The sequence below is a fragment of the Ochlerotatus camptorhynchus genome, unplaced genomic scaffold (genome assembly GCF_037179485.1).
Source record: "Ochlerotatus camptorhynchus isolate MF236.1 unplaced genomic scaffold, CSIRO-AGI_Acam_v1.1 ptg000021l, whole genome shotgun sequence".
NCBI lineage: Eukaryota > Metazoa > Arthropoda > Insecta > Diptera > Culicidae > Ochlerotatus > Ochlerotatus camptorhynchus.
In genome coordinates, this window is record NW_027040513.1 from 3,986,337 (window position 1) to 4,005,931 (window position 19,595).

Genomic DNA, 19,595 nt, shown 5'->3' on the forward strand with positions numbered 1-19,595 from the left:
GAACTAAAAGGGAAATTTTATCCGCATGTTTCTGGGTGTGGGTGCGGCGAGTGAATTCAGTGAAGCTGTCATTCGGTGAAAAATTTCCTTTCCGTGGATGTTTGGTGCAGGAAGTTTGAGTGAAATCGACATGGAATTTTGAGGTAATTTCTCATCATTATCCGGAAAATTATCGTTCATTGCGTTTCTCACTGTCGTTTTAGCTTGTCAGCATCATTCGCTTTTGAAAAAGGTGTGTATTTCATATCTTATACTAGATGTGTTATAATTTACATAACATTGCGTTTCATGTTTCCCAAATTTCCCATAACAAATTAATACACGGTGGTTTGAAAATCTTGGCACATACCCAGATTGGCAGATTTTTGAAGCATAAAAAAAATATCCCCAAATTGTGCGGTTGAAGTTTCAACGTCAGGTTTTTGTTAATCACATCTAAAAATCGGTTGAGAATGTTAGATGAAATTTCTAAAACAACTATTGTAATAACAATTGAGAATACGGGGAGTTTTTCTCAAATATAAATAATTTGAATTTCCAAAGCTTTTCTTGGAAGAAGTTTTTAATGTTAGCGTGTACGCAGGGTCGACTACCTGGAAAATCAGGGAATCTTAGGAAATTTCATTCCAATTCAGAGAAATATAGAAACTTATTAATAAATATAATTTCATTTCAAATTTTTATTAGAGTTGCGAATTAAAGTGGTTGTTCAATCCTTGTTGTTGCATTTTTGCAAGTTGAGGAAAAGTTACCCAAATAAAAGAGTATTTCGATGGATTTTGAGTCTATTATAAATTCAGCTACCACTGAGTTGAACTGAGATAAAAATCCATTTCCGTTGACGCTAGACGCTGTTGTTGCAAAATTGAACCTGTTAATGGGTATGTGCGTCTCTCAATAGATGTTACACCCAATTGCGTCTGACAAAGTTTAACCTTCAAGAAGATTGGTGCGTCTGCTCGATCCGGCTGTGTGCAACAAAAATCAAACCCTTGAGCGCATTTGGGGCGCCTTTGAGTAAATGTAAGAATGGTTAAGAGTTAAGCTGGGTTTCAACAAGGCAAGTCATTGATCAATTCAATTGGCTTGAAGAGTTGAGCCCTGGTTCAACTTTGTTCAATTCGAGTGAGTTGATCAAGACAAGTCAGTTGAATAGCATGGTTTCAACAGAGTTGATCAATTGCTTGCCTTGTCTAAACCGAAGACTACAAATCAAGAAGACTGGCAACTGTTCCCTTCTCCCATACAAATGTCAAAAGTCACTGATAACAGCGCCTCTGACAATCAAAGGTGGAACTTTGAAGTACAAGTGTTAGTGAGACTACTCATTAACAGTGACTGTGTGTGTGACCTAATGTCACCGAAACGAATAATCATATCACGGTACTCGTTGTTGTTTTTGTTTTGCTCTACAAAATTTCACGGCAATTTGTATCATAATCACAGCAAGCCGGTGGTTTTTCATCTCCAAACCGAAAAACTTGTCATGGTAGATCAAGTAGAGGATTGAAACTCGGATCGATACCTAGTGAAAGTAGCTTTTACTTGTGTACGATGAACCGAAATATTGTTTACTTTGCCTGTTGGAAGCAATCAAATATAAGGAATTGGCGGCTTCCACCTCCGTTGAGTGAACAACCGTCATTCGAAAGCTGCTGAAAATTCAAGGATTCAAAAAGAAGAAAGATCCGGTACCTACATCACGATCCAACGGAAGGCGTAGCAGGATCTAATGTTGGAGAAAATGAAAATGTAAGGTTGAAGGACTACAATCCCAAACTGTGTATATTTCCATTTTAGATGTTGTCACAACATGAATCCACTGGATAGTGATCCTCTGTATGCTTTAACAATTCTTGGAATCGGGCAACCCGTTCCAGAGAATGATAACAACAGTGTCGGATTTGCCAGTGACATTCAAGTGGTCAGCGAGTACTGTGCCAACTTCCCTAATAAAAAATAACCATAAACGAACGACAACCCAAATAATAGAACTATTCCACAAATGGTTTGGATGATACCCGGAACACGTCGTTAAGAAAAATAACCATAACAATTTTATTAGGGTTACCAAGCGTCACAACTTAACTCCCCCCGTTGTGGCCAGGTGCCAAAGCCATGCGGAACGGGCATGCATTTTACTAATGCACCATACGAATGCCAATAAATGCATCACTAAAGGGTTTAGGAAAAGAGGAAGATAATTCTGTTACGTTCAATTTCAGCTGGAATTTAGAGGAGACCTTCAAGATAATACTGAGCAAAATTTCAAGACAATTCAGTGCCAACATTTCAAAGGTGCGTAATTGCCTTTGTAACAATGCCTTTAGCCGTCGATTTTTTGCGAATAAAAGCTCACTCATGAATGCGAATGACATCAGCAAGTAGATAAATATTTCCTCTACCAGCTAGCATTGAATCCTGATGAATGTGGGCGTCTTAGTGGAATACCTGTATAATGAGAGAGAGAAGTATTAGTAATTTCCATTTAATTCCACTACCTTATTTGCTTATCCTTGACAGATACGCGTATTTCGTCTACAATGTGCAGACTTCTTCAGTGTCTTGTACTAATACTCGACTGTATTAGTACAAGACACTGAAGAAGTCGGCACATTGTAGACGAAATACGCGTATCTGTCAAGGATAATTGCTTATGGAATTAAATGGAAATTACTAATCCTTCTCTCTCTCATTATACAGCTAGCATTGTTAATTTGGAGCGGTAGGCCTTATTTTTCGAAAGATCGACGGTTAAAGCCATTATTTACAAAAGCAATTACGCCCCTTTGAAATGGTGGAACTGAATTCTCGTCGGGAGAATTTCCTATGTCCGATAGTGTTGGCATGCATTGGGGATTACAAGTTTTGCTCACAAAATCTAATAGGCCCTTTTCAATTGTTGGTCGAGAATCTGAAGTGAATTGCATGAATTGAAAATTTAAAAAATTAAGCTTCAGTGAATTTTTAGAAAAAAGATTAAAATACGAAGAGAATCCAAGGACGAATGAGAACAGCTCAAATTTGAGTTTAATTAACTCATAAATTACATCAGCGATAAGCAAATTTGCCTCATATTTTTCCAGGATTTTCCAGGTTTGTCCTGGAAAAATTTCTCGAATATGAGAAAAGTAAATTAATCTAAAGGAAATGCTTGAGAACGATCAAATAAAAGCCTGTAATATTTTGAGACAAGACTTCGAACCTGTCGCAGAACCAAATTAAAATGTTCGTTTTGTTCGTTTCTCGCAAGCAGTTGAAATGCAATGTTACACGAAGTTTTGCAGCTTGGCTCTGTTTCCGATGTATCATTTTTCAAAATACACCGGAATCTGTCTCTTCACCTTTTCATGAAAATAGAGGTTTTCTGGAGAATCTTCTAGGCACGCTTGTCTTCCTCCAGTTAAACATTGTGCTTGATGCATTTCTCGGATACTTCCAAGAAGTGCCCGAACAAATCGTGAAGATACGCCTCCTTCGCGCATTGCTTCAATCGGTAGTAGAACAGCGAGCATGCATAAGGGCGTAACCACAATGATCGACTCTCTTCTTTGTTGTTGCTTTTGATAGCCAATACAACCTGTTACAGCACTGTATTGGATATTTAAAAAAATTGCTTTTATTAGCTGTAGCAATTTAAAGAGACAATCGATCATCGCAGTTAGGCCCTTATGCATGCTCACTATCGTAGTTGTTCTATTTGGATGCATCCCGACCATCCCGACCAATCATTTAAATGCAGTGTTGCAACAAGTTGTATTGGCTTTCAAAAGCACCAACAAACGCACCGAGAAACGTCAATCCAAGCGAGTTATTAACAAAAGGGATCGTGTTTACGCCCTTATAAATGCTTACTGTCGAATTTATCACCTCTACTGCTCCAGCATGGTTGAAGGAAACGTATGCGCCCACGCTCTTCCCATTTCCTTCCGTTCCGAGCATCTAAAAAAACCCTTTTTCTCTGATATATTTTTTTTTTTCATTTCCCCGCAGATCCCGCGAACGGTAATCTCCTCCACCCAAGATGGCGTCTATGACCTTTGGACAGAAAAAGTTCATTCCCACTGCCCCGGAAAAAGGTAGCTTCCCGCTAGACCACGAAAACCAGTGCAAAAAGCTGATGCTGTACTACATGCGCTGCCTGCGCGTCAACAACGACGACAACTCGGCCTGCCGTCAGGAGTCCAAAGCCTACCTCCAGTGTCGCATGGAGAACAACCTTATGGCCAAGGAAGACTTCTCCAAGCTGGGTTTCGCTGATCTGGAAGGTGCAGATGCAAAGAAGAAAGCTAGTGTTTGAATGTGTGTTGAAGTGAACTTTAGACAATAATGACCGGAATGACCAAAAGGAACATTCTAATCGGCTGCACCGGCAGTGTAGCCACCATTAAATTACCGTTACTAATTGAAAAACTGCGCGTTTCGAAGCCGGATGTTGAAATCAAAGTGATAGTTACCGAGCACGCCGAGCACTTTTTCGCCACGTCGGATATCGCACCGGACGTGCCGATCCACCGGGACGCAGATGAATGGGCTAGCTGGAAGGGACGCGGCGATCCTGTCCTGCACATCGATCTCGGTAAATGGGCCGATCTGATGGTGATTGCCCCGTTGGATGCGAACAGTCTGGCCAAAATGGCCCAGGGCTTGTGCGACAATCTACTGCTGTGTACGGCGAGGGCTTGGGATTTCGGGAAACCGCTTTTGTTTGCTCCCGCCATGAACACCCGGATGTGGGAACATCCGATTACGGGGCCACAGATTGAAACGCTGAAATCCTGGGGCCTGCGGGAGATTCCCTGCGTGGCGAAGACGCTGATGTGTGGCGATACGGGACTGGGGGCGATGGCCGAAGTGGATACGATAGTGCAAACGGTGCTGCGGTGTTTGGGGGAGATGGATGCGATGTGCTAGGTTTTTTTTTCTTGGAGTAAAATAAATAATGAGTGTTTGTTGTAAAAAATGTGGCTTCTTGGTTTAATAGAAAGAAAATGCTGACTCTTTGTGCCGTAACTGTCCTATTTTTCTCACAACACAGTTTTTGCACATAAAACATCTTTAGATTTAAGGTGATTCCTTGAAGAGTCCCAAAATGGCCGTCATGATGGCAGATATGTCCTATCACTTCAAGTTTTCCACTTAGGCTCTGAACCATTTGGCGATTTTTTTTAACTCTTGGTTAAAATTTGACAGATGGAAAGTTATCGATTAACCCTGCTATCCGAGCATGGTTATTTCTGACAGACAAGAAGTTAAATTTTGACGACCGTGGCTCGAAAACCGGTCGATCGACAGCACGGGGATTTTCGAACATAAGAAATAACTTTCGAAATGTCATTTTTAACCACGAGTTAAATTTAACTCGGCAAATGGTTCACAGCCTTAGGCTGTAAACCATTTGCCGAGTTAAATTTAACTCATGGTTAAAAGTGACATTTCGAAAGTTATTTTCTATGTTCGAAAATCCCTGTGCTGTCGATCGACCGGTTTTCGAGTAGAACTCAGCCACAGTTGTCAAAATTTAACTTCTTGTCTGTCAGAAATAACCTTGCTCGGATAGCAGGGTTCATCGATAACTTTCCATCTGTCAAATTTTAACCAAAAGTTAAAAAAATTCGCCAAATGGTTCAGAGCCTTATTTCGTTTATTTATGATAGACCAGGAATAAATTTTGACTAACGCCTTCTAGAAAATCAGACGGGATTTTCGAACATTATAATTTATTTTCGAAATGTCAAATTTAAGCGAGAATTCACCGAATGGGAACACAGCCTAGATTGATCTAAAAAAGAACTGGCATCACTGATTGGTTTGAAATGTAGTTGACGCCACCATGACGGATACGAGCACATTCCTAACTAAAACCTTATTTGCGAAGAATGTGATTGTGAGAGTTATGTCTGTTTGTCTGTGGCTTAAAGTTGTATTATATACACGGTTATAAAAAAGTACCCAAAAATAAGTTCTTTTCACTCATCTCGGCACTATTGTTGCATCAAATCAAGAAGAATGACAATGCTTCGAACGAATTAGATAGCAAAGATTACATCCTCAGAAGAAAGGTTTGTGTATTTGCTCATTTTTCTATGCGTTGCTTCCACCTTTACTCAAGCGCAGCGCTTTTGTATCTGTCGCTTGGATTCTGGCCAGTTGCCAGTCTTGATATGATGTCTTTGCTATTAGTTTCAGGTACCCACTTACATTGTAGATGTCTCCACCGTACGTAAACAATGGGGTCAGCCATCGTTGGTGGCACAACTTTTTATACATCAATAAACATGTTTTGGTTTCACTTCATGTGGACGTCGAAAGCAAGGCATGAATACATTTTGAGTGAGACGTATTACCAACAATCAATACGAAACTAACGATTTAAAATTGGCTCACTACTTGACTAGCCTATTGGTCCCAATCAAACGATTAACGTATCCCATTCTAGTCAAAATTCTAGTACTACACTATGTTTGTTTTGATTCGCTATGAAAGTTTGACAGATAAAATGAGGGGTTAGTGGATTTTCCTATGTTTCGAGGGGTGAATCGATTAGCTTGGGACCGAAGATAGTACCAGAGCTGAGCCAAAAAGTTGAGCACGTTTCTTCGGGACCTACTTGTCTTAGAGTTACCTCTATGGTATTACCATAGAGGTAACTCTAAGACCACTGGGTCCCGAAGAAAATCATTATTATTTTTGGCTCACTCAGTACCAGAACAACGGTCCCAAGCAGTCCCAAGCTATTTCACTCACCCCTGCATGTTCTGCATGAATCCACACACCCCTGATGTTATCTGTCAAACTTTCATAGCGAATCAAAACAAACATAGTGTAGTAATAGAATTTCAACTAGAATAGGGTACGTTAATCGTTTGCTTGGGACCAATAGGCTACTAAAGTGGTGAGCCAATTTAAAATCGTTAGTTTCGTATTGATTGTTGGTATTACTGATGATGCATTCAGGCATAACATTTGATAATGGCACAAAAGCATTTGTAAACAAACTTTCTAAGGCCCTTTACACGCGAACCAAAGTACGCTCACGCAAACCAATACCACTTTCGGAAAGGTGATAGTTGCCCCTATCTGATGATGTTTCTGGTTTGCGGGGGCGTACTTTGGCTCGCGTTTGTTTATAAATGCTTTTGTGCCGTTATCAAATGTTATGCCTGATAGGGTATACGTCCCTAACCTCGGTCTAATATGCAGCCATCGATTACGTTTTTAATCATAACTCATCAATGAATTTACCTGCAAACGATATTCTACTGCTAAATGGTATGCTTAGATATGCTTATCATGTCGTTTGCTATCAGAAACCACGAAAAGTTGAAAAACTTACTTTTTTTAAGACAATAACTCACGAGGGAAATGTATGTAATATGGGTCTATTGTCCCCAAATTGGGTCTATTTATGGATGCAACTTCGTCCTATCTTGTTTGATCCTCAAAAAAACGCTCTTGGTAACGTTTTCTGATGTATTTTTTTTTATCACTATCACTGTTAACTTAATGCTCTTCATTCCTCAAAACATTTCTTAGAGAAAATTTTACGAAAACTACATTAAATCACTCAATTTAAAAATTAAAAATTAAAAATTTCGCTTATCGTCTTTTGACCGCAGAATATCTAAATCAGAACATTGTGATGTTCATTATACAGGTTTGGCAGAAAAAATCTCCCTTCCTGTTCGTTCCTTATCATCCAAATGCAAAACAACATTGTTGACGTTACTCTTATTGCTATATGCTGTCAAATGAATTTCATGGGCCATAGTTAGGAACATAGAAAAGAAATGTGTCCCTAAAGTTGGGTCCATGTTTTACTTGTGAAAACGTTGTTAAACAATTAAAATAAACATAAAATATTCAAACAGCAACTGTAAGTTTTACGTCTAGTGTGTATTATCAGGTAATTCCAATCAATAAATGCCATAATCAGGCCATTTGATGATCGTCAGTCAACCTTCCCATCTTAACCTTATAAGTCATGGCGGCTAAAAACTCCGAACATTGTGATATTCTCAACCAGTTTTATTACTTACGAGAGCTGAAAATGTATTGAAATGTTGTGATATAAATTGATTTGTGTGTGGTACACATTTATCAACCATCAGTGATCAATATTTTCCTTATTTTTTGTGTAATATTCCTTAATTAATTATTTATTTGCGTGATAGGCCGAATGAAAGGACTAGACCCACATTACATACCGTAACCCTATATTTGATGTTTTGTGCCCGATACACTGAACCAATATGACATATTCCTGTTATGTGAAAGTCTAATAAATTTGCGCTATAAGATAATCCAATGAAAATGATATGATTGAAAATGTGTCAGGTAAATTCTATATGAATATCTGATACATTTACAATGCAGATAATTTGGTAACATTTATATGATCGTCATATGATAAATGAAAATTGGTCAAATTACAATAATTAACTGAAATGGATTTGAAACCCATAAGCATAAGCTTTACTTTTCACCACAATATAATATATGTGTCATAAATCAACCGAAGTAAAGTTTATGTGAAAATCACATGAAATTTACTTCTTCTTTTGACACATATATTTAATCAATTTCTAAAAATAAATCGAAAAATAAACATATGGCAGTGGGAGCTTTCACAGTTGTGTCTTTTTTATTGTAGCTGATTTGGGATTCGATCAAGAACTGTTGAGGTGTGATGCTTTCGGTGTCTGCGCTCGATTCCACTGGGCCACGGATGACTTCAAGATTGGGCTCGTTCAATTAGCATGAAGTAAGAACAGCTCTCTCGACATGGAATGTAGTGCAACGTTATGCTCGTTTTGCTAGAGTGAAGAAAAATAGCACTGGCAAATTTATGTTCCGTTTCGGTGGTGTCGTTTGTTCAAATCTTTCTTAATGCTCCTGTGTGCAATAAAACAACGACTACATTATATGATTTCATGGAACTGGTTCATGAAGTTCAAGTGCTAGTGCTGGAATCTGAATTAGCCGTGTAGAAGGCTTACAATTATAATCTTAGCAAAGTAAATATTGCAGTAGAATATTTTTTTTCAATCTCAATACATTCTTTTTTTGAACACCTTATCTTATGGAACAATAACAAAGAAGGATTATTCAATACAGTATCATTGTTGTTAGCTATATTTAGTTCGACTAATCATTTTAATGAGTGTACGATAACATCGTTGAAAATTGTTTCAAGAATATATGAAGAACAATCATGTAAGATGTATTTTATTGGAAGCGATATTCATCCCAGAAAAACATGCTAAAACAAATGTTTGTTGTTGGATTTCTTAAAAGGCAAATCTATATGACTATATAATGATTGGTATAGATCTGTTTACAATCTTTAAACGTCAAACATCAAAGGAAGCTATTACAATGAGATATACATGTTTTCCTATCCTGCAAAGTTAAATGACTGTCCAATAGTTGCTACATGTCTGTTTACACGCAACATATCAACAAACGTCAAAAATCGTTAAAAGCAACTCCAATAAAATAAACATAATTTTCTTATAAGATATATCTTTTAGTGAGCAATATTCATCAAGAAAACAGGTATATATTACTGAATTTTCTCATAGTGCAAACTAATATGATTTTCCATTAGTTTCTATATATCTGTTCGCACCCATGACATATCAACAGTTTTTCACCAGGGTGCCTTCCATTCATTTTGACTAAAAAAATGTTTTAGGAAATTATGGAATAATAAGATATTATGATGGTATTTTGCATGTGTAAGGAACAAGAAAAGATTTTAAAGTTTGTGTTAGACACATAAAACCTCTAAATTTAGCTTTGACAGAGCCACAATGAACGATTTTCTGATCGCCTCTTCGCGAAGAGTGAAGAGCGAAGAGTGGGTGAGATAAATGACAAAATCGTTTATTGCGACTCTCGTGCAGCAAGATTGGCTGGTATTATGTGTCAAACACAAACTCCACAATCTTTTCTTGTTCCTTACAGAAACAAAATATTATTATAATATCTTATTATTCCATAATTTCATAAAACATTTTTTTAGTCAAAATGAATGGAAGGCACCCTGTTTTTCACCATGAAATATATCAGACAATATTCATATACATCTTACCTATCGCTAACCACGTTCGAAGCAAAGTATTATCAAGTACTAAGTATGTGAAATTACGATAGAAATCATTCCATATCGCAGTCATAGTTTTTAAGTGATAATCCAATGGAGTCTATCAATCATCACATAGAATGAATAAATCTGCTGACATTGGTATGTTATAAGATGGATCCAATAAACGGTACATGTCGATTTGTTTCAGTGTAGGCCGGGAGTGGGAGTTTAGTATAGTCGCTATATTCATAGTCTGGCGGATAGAATCTCGGGAACCAATTGAGCTGTCAAATAGCGGAACCAATCGAGCAAATCACGACCAACAACAGAAAAGAGCACATCAGCTATTGCGAACAAAACTTCGGAAACCCTTTTCTCGTGCCTCAAGGCTCGCCTACGCAAACTAACACCATCTTTGGGTTGGGGAAAGTTTCCCCTATCCGATGATGCCGATAATTTGCGTTCGATTGGCAAGGAAAGAAAAATCAACGTTTTGTTTATAAAAGTTGATAGTACTTTTTCAATTGATGGTCTAAAATATTTTTTTTTTTTTTTTTTTCTATTAATTTATTTGATAAGGCTCAACCGAATTAACTTTACAGAGCCGAGGATTCTTGTTCACTATACAATACATCTTAAAACTATAGTCAAAAGGTACAACACAATAAACATTTTATCTTCCGCTATCCAATAAGCTTCCTCCACGAGAACGGGAGCCGCTTCCAGTGGTTTACTTGTATGGCAGAGCCAACGAGGGTCAGAGCACTTCCATTGCAGCAATGGACGCAAAACGTGGTCAGCACTCACACATTCATCACAAAACGGTTGTTTTCCAAAGTCGACGACGCATCGACTGAAAGAACTGCTGATGAAGAACAATGAGGAGGACCACACAATGGTTGCTGCCGAGTAAACAGACGATCGCGTGACACACATTAAGAGTGGTCTGCTTCTGTCGACAGCCGAGTGAACACTGATGGTCTAAAATATATTGAATTGGTTCCGCTTTTTGATAGATCGAAATTCTATTCGCCAGACTATGAATATAGCGACTATAGGAGTTTAGGCCGAAGTAGATTTTCCCCCTATATTGAATAAATGCTGTATTGCAGTGTACGGTAGAACTTCCTGGAGAAGATAGAAGAAACTTCCTGAAGGCGCTGGTAAAAACTAATGTAGAAAGTTTGAGGGTTTCGGAAGCCAGAGGGTTTTTGGGACATTCGAAAGAAACTTCTTATGGGCGGAACAAGACCCGAATATCGCGTAATTCGGGAACTAAGTGGTGTTTGTCGGCAACCACATAACCGAATTAAACGAAACAATCAGCAAATAAAAAATATGGTGATCACATTGAATGCTATTGAACAAATTTAGAATCGGTCAACTATTTTCGGAGATATGGGTGGACAACCCAACAAACAATTTTAGCTGCAGCTTAGCTTATACAGACAAAAATTAGCTGCATAAGGCAAATTTTGGCTGTATAAGCTAATCTGCAGCTAAAATTGTTTGTTGGGAAGTTCCGAAAAACGTGGATTTTGGGAACTATGTCGTATTTCTCGATAATAACTAATGCAAATTGCTGTCGATCGACCGGTTTTCAAGAAGAACGCAGCCACGGTTGTCAAAATTTAACTTCTTTCAATTTAAGTTTAAAAAAATCCACCAAATGGTTCAGAGCCTTACACGTGCAATACCACTTTCGGAAAGGTGATAGTTGTCCCTATCCGATGATGTTTTTGGTTTGCTGGGGCGTACTTTGGTTCGCGTGTAAAGGGCCTTAGAAAGTTTGTTTATAAATGCTTGTGTGCCGTTATCAAATATCTATGATTTCGGCATGAACGTGTCAAACAAACGTTTGGTACGATTCTTCTATTCAAGACGAAGTGTTGAAGAACGTAAAATGAGATCTCGAAAACAAAAGGCGCACGCGAATTCACATTTCTTTCCGTTCGATAGGCCAAAGAAACTCCCAATGGCGTTTCAATGGCTAATAGGCCCAAGAAAACCCGTACACAGAAAAAAAAATCCATTGGCAAAAATACTATATTGATGGTTTAAATTCAATACTCCCACCAATAGATTTGTGCAGAAACGAAATTCATTTAATTTTACTATTTTTTCTATCAAAACTACTATGCCGTTTGAGTAAGCATAGTAGTTTTGACAGAATGGTAGTAAATTTGATTATATTTTTAGTCAATTATACTGAAATCATGGTAGATTAAACGACATTAAGCGTAGTTATACCACAAACGAAGTTACAGACGACTAACTGGCGAAGAAATCCATTTAAATAATGTGGTTCACTGTAATAGAATTTTCTTGGAAGCTTGTGCCATTATCCACCAGATGGGTTAGTTTTTTTGTTTTGATTTGAACAAAGTTGATTTTGTGTACAATGATTCTTTGACAGTGTGCAAAGAGTGCGTATCATTTTGTCATTTTTTTATGCATTTCAGTTTTGAGTAGAGTGAATGAGATAGAACCAAAACATTCTAGTACATTTGGTGAAAATGCTAGTTCAATCTAATAGTAGTGTTGCCATGTGGTACAATCCAGTAGTAGTGGTGTTGCCATGTGGTACACTGAAAAATTGCAATAGCAGGTTAGTCACCAAAGTTTTCGAGCCGCTCCGTCTGTCACTTCGTTTGTGGTTATACCATAGAGGTAACTCTAAGACCACTGGGTCCCGAAGAAAATCATTATTATTTTTGGCTCACTCAGTACCAGAACAACGGTCCCAAGCAGTCCCAAGCTATTTCACTCACCCCTGCATGTTCTGCATGAATCCACACACCCCTGATGTTATCTGTCAAACTTTCATAGCGAATCAAAACAAACATAGTGTAGTAATAGAATTTCAACTAGAATAGGGTACGTTAATCGTTTGCTTGGGACCAATAGGCTACTAAGGTGGTCAGCCAATTTAAAATCGTTAGTTTCGTATTGATTGTTGGTTATACTGAAAATAAGTGTTTTCTGCAAAATAGTATTCCTACCTATGGTCTTTGTTTCAGTGTAGGCCAAGTTGAGCCGCCAGAAGCAGTTTTGCATTTCCAACACTATACGAATATTTCGCGACCACTTATCAGAACTAACAGTACCTCGAAGGGTACATATTTATGAAAAGGTAAATAAATTTTGAAGCCATCTGGTACATCGCTTCATAAAAGTTTCAAATCACTTCAGAAATAACTTCCCATCTTCTTCTTCTTCTTTCCTTTATTTAACGTCGGTCTCTGTTCCGCAATCTAGTGCCAATCATCGACGCACATCGATTGCCATCCATTGACGGCAATCGAATGTGCAGGAAGGCAGCTTCCACACCTGCGTAGGATATTGCACCAATTCAAACACACATGGGCCGGGACCAACGGCTTTGCTTCCTTTCCGAAGGAAGACGTGACCAGAGATTTTTATGCCTCAGAAAAATCCCACCGACCTCGGCTGGGCTTGAACCCAGACCCATTGGGATGAGAAAGCAGTCACGTTTACCACTACACCTGAAATAACTCAATAATTTCCCATACTACAGGTTCTTTCAGGCGCATCCTGAAGGTGCCGGAGTGGCAAATGTAATATACTACATTTCATGACTATAAATCAAGCTGAAGATTGCATTAGGTCCTAACTAACATTGACAGATTCTCTTCGTCGACTTTCTCTTTGTAACCCCACGGCCATCTTAAGAAGTTTCCAGGTATTTTCAGCACACATATCGATAAAAGAAGCTTTTATCCAGCATCCAATACGACAAACACAACAAGAAACGGTTATGTCAACAATCAATACGAAACTACCGATTTTAAATTGGCTCCCTACTTGATTAGCCTATTGGTCCCAAGCAAATCGATTACGTACCCCATTCTAGTCAAAATTCTAGTACTACACTATGTTTGTTTTGATTTGCTATGAAAATTTGACAGATAAAATGAGGGGTTAGTGGATTTTTCAATGTTTTGAGGGGTGAATCGATTAGCTTGGGACCGAAGATAGTATCAGAGCTGACTCAAAAAAGTTGAGTACGTTTCTTCGGGACCTACTAGTCTTAGAGTTACCTCTATGGTTATGTGCTCAAGTTATTAACGAAAGAAAAGTCGACGAAGAGAATCGATTAATGTTACTTAAGACCTAAAGCAATGTTCAGCTTGAAATAGCATATTCATGGAATTCTATATTTCACCATAAACAAGCCGTCCAAAGGCATGTTTTGGTGAAAAACTTCAATTCAAGAACAACATGTGAAAAGGGCATACAAGCTTTTTGTAAACAAACCTTCTTATGCCCTTTCCTCATCCCATATGACACCAACGCAACCCATCAACATCACCGGGTAAAGGAAACTTTTCGCTTCCCGATGATGTTGTTGACTTTGACGTGACTTTTGAATTGTTTCACACTGCAAGTTCCCCATGAGGCATTCTAGTGATCCCAGAGCGGTCAATGGTCCATTTCAAGCCTACAAATAGCCTAAGCATGAAAAGTCATGAAGATAGAACCGTCGAAAAGGATGCTTTGGAGAACAACTACAATTTTCCCCTACTATACTGCCGTTATACGCATAACTGTCCCATGTTCTATGCAATCCTTATGCACCGTGGGACTCTTATGTGTATAACGGCAGTATAGGTTCCCCCTGAAGCAACAACGGTGGTCCCGGAACGGTCATTATGATCAATGGTTCATTTCAAGCCTACAAATAGCCTATGCATGACAAGCCATGAAGATAGAACCGTCGAAAGGCATGTTTTGGAGAACAACTTCAATAGCCCCCTATGGTAGGTTCTTTCGACGGCATCCCGCCCGCATAAACGCGAACCATCACATGACCTTACCGATAATGGTTATAAATTGTTTATAATCCCTGCTAAACTTCAACTGAAATGGTTATGGAACTTTACATGAACGTTTGTGTGATAAAGTTTTAACCTTATGTATTATGGTTTTTTGGAAGCGGACCTTACAAATAATGGGTTGTTAAGAACTATTACCATTCCAAATTCTTGTTTTCTCCATACATTTTCGGAAAGAGAACTATATTAGAACGTTTTTACTAATGGTTTGAGAACATTAATGGTTATGGTTATGGTAGTCAGTAAGGTCCATTAATGGTTTTGTATTATCGCTCAACTTTACGTGAAATATATCGTGAATTGGTAATCAGTAATTTACAGGTAACCAATTCGCGATATATTCCACATAAAGTTTATCGATGTTACAAAACCATTCATGGACCTTACTGGTTACCATAACCATTACCATTAATGTTCTCAAATCATTAGTTAAAAGGTTTTAGTATAGTTTTCTTTCCGAAAATGTATGGAGAAAAGAAGAATTTTGAATGGTAATGGTTCTTAACAACCCATTATTTGTAAGGTCCACTTCCAAAAAACTATAATACTTAAGGTTAAAACTTTATCATTAAACGTTCATGTAAAGTTCCATAACCATTTCAGTTGAAGTTTAGCAGGGATTATAAACAATTTTAACCATTTTAGGTAAGGTCAATTTATGGTTCGCGCTTATGCGGGCGGTGGTTCCGAAGTAGTCAATATGATCAATGTTTCATTTCAAGACTACAAGTAGCCTATGCATGAAAAACCATGAAGATAGAACCGTCGAAAGGCATGTTTCGGAGAAAAACTACAATTTTTCCCCACTACAGGTTCCCCCTGGGTCAACCACGCTGATTCCGGAACGAGCAATATGGTCAATAATCCATGGCAAGACTGTACATAATCTATGCAACAGAAACCACGAAGAAAGAGCTGTCGATCGGCATTAGACTGATGCAAAATTTGACTTTATCGCTCCACAGTGCTTAAATGGTTTCAAATCGGATCCTGATTAGCCTCCCAAAGTTACAACTCATTTGGTTAGAAACAGACTTCGCACAAGCCATTTGAAGTTTACATGTAAATTACTATGGGAAATCTCAACATTTTGTTCATTGCCTTCTAGTCTTTTTCCATATTGAGCTGCAAAACAGCTCGATAGCTATTCTTATAGAAAATTTTCTCAGCTACAACTTTGTTGAAGATCGTTTCTATGTAAAACGAGACAGAAAATAGTTATTAATTATTTAAGAGATTGGTAAACTTATGACATGATCAAGCAGCTGCTCTGAAGGCAACACTGTATTTTGCAGTGTGACATAGTAGCCATGATTTTTGTGTCCTATTCAACGCCCCAGAAACACCAATGTTGCCTGCTGAGCAGTTGATTGAGCATGATCATAAGACATCAGCGCATTGAACCATTGATAACTTTCGATCCTTGCATTTATTCAAGATGTGATCTTCAGCAAAGCTTCAGTAGCTGGGAAAATTTCCTACAAGCACAGTTGAAATTTTTTGAAGCAGACTAATATCATAGAGGTAACTCTAAGACCACTGGGTCCCGAAGAAAATCATTATTATTGTTGGCTCACTCAGTACCAGAACAACGGTCCCAAGCAGTCCCACGCTATTTCACTCACCCTAGAGTCGGTGTATAATGAGTCACGCCAAGAGAAAAACAGTTGAACTCGCATCACGGTTTTAGAAAGATTCCATTTCTTTTCACTTGGCAACAGAGGACTGCTACATCAACTTCAAATGACTTCCAGCGAGCAAAAAAAATAGCGGCTGTTGTAAATCATTATATCAGTGATTTTGTCCAATCATCTCAACAAAAAATAGTAGAAATTCTCATTAATGATCGCTACCAAACGTATCCCATGACAATTTAATGATCACTGCGTGTTTATGATCATTTTTTCGATTATATTTTATATTTTATTGCAATACCTTTCGTGGACCTTTCATAGCATCGTAATGTTTGTTTACTTTGCACGATAGGTAGCCGGTTTGACAGTTCAATAGGTAGACTTGGCTTCACTCTTGGCGTGACTCATTATACACCGACTCTAACTCACCCCTGCATGTTCTGCATGAATCCACACACCCCTGATGTTATCTGTCAAACTTTCATAGCAAATCAAAACAAACATAGTGTAGTAATAGAATTTCAACTATAATAGGGTACGTTAATCGTTTGCTTGGGACCAATAGGCTACTAAAGTGGTGAGCCAATTTAAAATCGTTAGTTTCGTATTGATTGTTGCTAATATGGTGAATTATTAGATAGACATTAACAAAAGTCTTGGTTTTACCATAGTAATTCCCATACAAACTTCAAATGGTTTGTGCCATCTCAGTTTCTCACCAAATGGGTTCAAATTTTGAGAGGTTAGTCAGGATCCGATTTGGAATCGTTTAAGTATTGTGGAGCGAAAATTTCAAAATTTGCATCACTCTAATCGGCATGCTTGGGTGCTTGTATGCATTAGTGGTAGCTGCGAGATCTCAAACAGAGTTCTATCAACAATCAATACGAAACTAACGATTTTAAATTGGCTCACCACTTTAGTAGCCTATTGGTCCCAAGCAAACGATTAACGTACCCTATTCTAGTTGAAATTCTATTACTACACTATGTTTGTTTTGATTCGCTATGAAAGTTTGACAGATAACATCAGGGGTGTGTGGATTCATGCAGAACATGCAGGGGTGAGTTAAATAGCTTGGGACTGCTTGGGACCGTTGTTCTGGTACTGAGTGAGCCAAAAATAATAATGATTTTCTTCGGGACCCAGTGGTCTTAGAGTTACCTCTATGGTTCTATGGATGTTCAAAAGATGTATTTTCTTCCAAATTCAAATCGGTCCGCACGAGGCCCATGTAAAATTTATAGAAGAGCTTTATGACGATTTCAGTATAATTAGGCATACCTATTATTACAAAATACATTCGACAGCCATTACTCGTATTCATCGGACGTGTGCTCTTTCTGCTCTGCTTAACTTGGTGAAATATTGTAGCGAAAATGAGTGTAGTTCGTAAAAACACACTTGTTGTTGACTTCAGTGTCCTTCCAGTTCGTCCCAATGCGGGAAAAGTGCAAAAATTCTTCGAGAACAATATAAGGCTTCAATATTCGGACGTTAGATGCATTCAGTTTCATAACGTCCGAAATTGTGTTTTTATTGAGATGATAGACAATGAAGTGGCCTTGCGCTATGAAAAGGCGCACAACTATAAACACGCGATTCTCAGTGCGAAGAGTGAGTTCAAAATCCCGATATATGTGGATTGTGAAGCAGTGACCGTTCGAGTGCATGACCTTCCTCTGGCATGGCCACAAGCCACTATTATGAACCACATGTCAAAGTACGGGACAGTGATTTCCAGTCGACATGAGAAATGGAAGCACTACTTCCCAGGATTCCTGAGCGGTGTTCGAGTTTTGCGAATGCGACTTGAAAGCACCATTCCATCGTACATCACGGTCGACAACGAAACACCGTTGGTAACGTACGACAAGCAACCAAAAACGTGCCGCCATTGTGGCCACGCAGCACATCCCAAACAGAAATGTTTAGATGTAGCCACATCGAACAATAGCAGCGCTCCAGCAGCTCCACCAACCGAGGGGGTATTCAGTCTCGCTGATTTCCCGTCGATTGATATCGAACCAAAGCAGCCAACGACATCGGGTCAATCATCTGCTGCTTTCACCGGGTTCTCAGCAGAAGAACAACTGCGAAACAACGAGGATCATACCTCTTCAAACGTTGAAAGCAACGACGAAAATTCTAGCACCAGCTCATCAAACGCAACAAAGGATCAAATTGAAAATACCAACAAACGCCGGCTGTCGAAACACAAGGAGAACGAAAAAAGAAAGTTCGTGCTGATCAGTGCACCCAGAAGACTGGTCAGCAAACAGATCGTTTAGATGATAATAATGCAACTTATCAAATAGGGAATAATACGTTTTATTTGAAAAATAAAAGCGGGAAGGGTTCTAATTGTTAATAATGCTCATCGGCCCAGGCAATGCCTAATAGGCAAGGGGGCCTTATAAATGAACGCAAAAAAAAAAAATTATAATAAAATATGGAGTATTATTTAGGGACTTGTCTCGCTCACGAAGCGCTGAAATTTGGACAACCCTAGATAACATGGGTGAGACATTGGAGAAATATTTATGAAAATTGGTTGTGAAACCTAGGACCGAGTGATTCGTGAACCTGGTATTCCGCGTTAGTATTTTGTTACCGGTATGTCTAGTGTTAATCATATCAGAACGTTATCGGCTCCGAAATTAATTAATAACTAATTATCTTGAAGTCTAATCAAAAACAGGTATTCACCAAAGCTGATAAAATTTCACATAAGAGCAACATTTTCCATATCTAGATAGAGCTCGAATTTGGGCGTAACAGTTTTGTAAACAATGACTGCTCTCGATGATTTATAGGAATTCAAGGCACGCCCACGCAAACCAACATAACCATCGGGTAGGGGAAGTCTTTCTCTACCCGATGGTGATGTAGATTTGCTTTTGCTAGCCTTGACTTTCTAGAAATCATCGAAAGAAGTCATTGTTTACAAAAGCTGTTACACCCCAATTCCAGCTCTATCAAGATATATCATTATGGCGAAGGGCTAGGACGGTG

General features: G+C 38.5%; 2 protein-coding genes across 3 annotated transcripts; both read left to right on the plus strand.

Annotated features, from left to right (window-relative positions):
* Positions 1–78: 78 nt before the first annotated feature.
* LOC135704113 (cytochrome c oxidase assembly protein COX19) lies at positions 79–4,300 on the plus strand. Of its 2 annotated transcripts, XM_065225540.1 has the most exons (3): positions 79–143; positions 204–232; positions 3,994–4,300. In XM_065225540.1, the coding sequence occupies exon 3, from the start codon at positions 4,025–4,027 to the stop codon at positions 4,298–4,300; it is 276 nt and encodes a 91-aa protein (XP_065081612.1). In that variant the 5' UTR covers positions 79–143; positions 204–232; positions 3,994–4,024. The 2 variants fall into 2 exon arrangements, with proteins under 2 accessions (XP_065081612.1, XP_065081619.1); XM_065225547.1 differs by lacking the exon at positions 204–232 and having other exon boundaries at positions 104–143.
* Positions 4,286–4,921, plus strand: Ppcdc (phosphopantothenoylcysteine decarboxylase). Its single transcript, XM_065225507.1, has one exon. The coding sequence runs from the start codon at positions 4,330–4,332 to the stop codon at positions 4,912–4,914; it is 585 nt and encodes a 194-aa protein (XP_065081579.1). The 5' UTR covers positions 4,286–4,329; the 3' UTR covers positions 4,915–4,921.
* Positions 4,922–19,595: the final 14,674 nt, after the last annotated feature.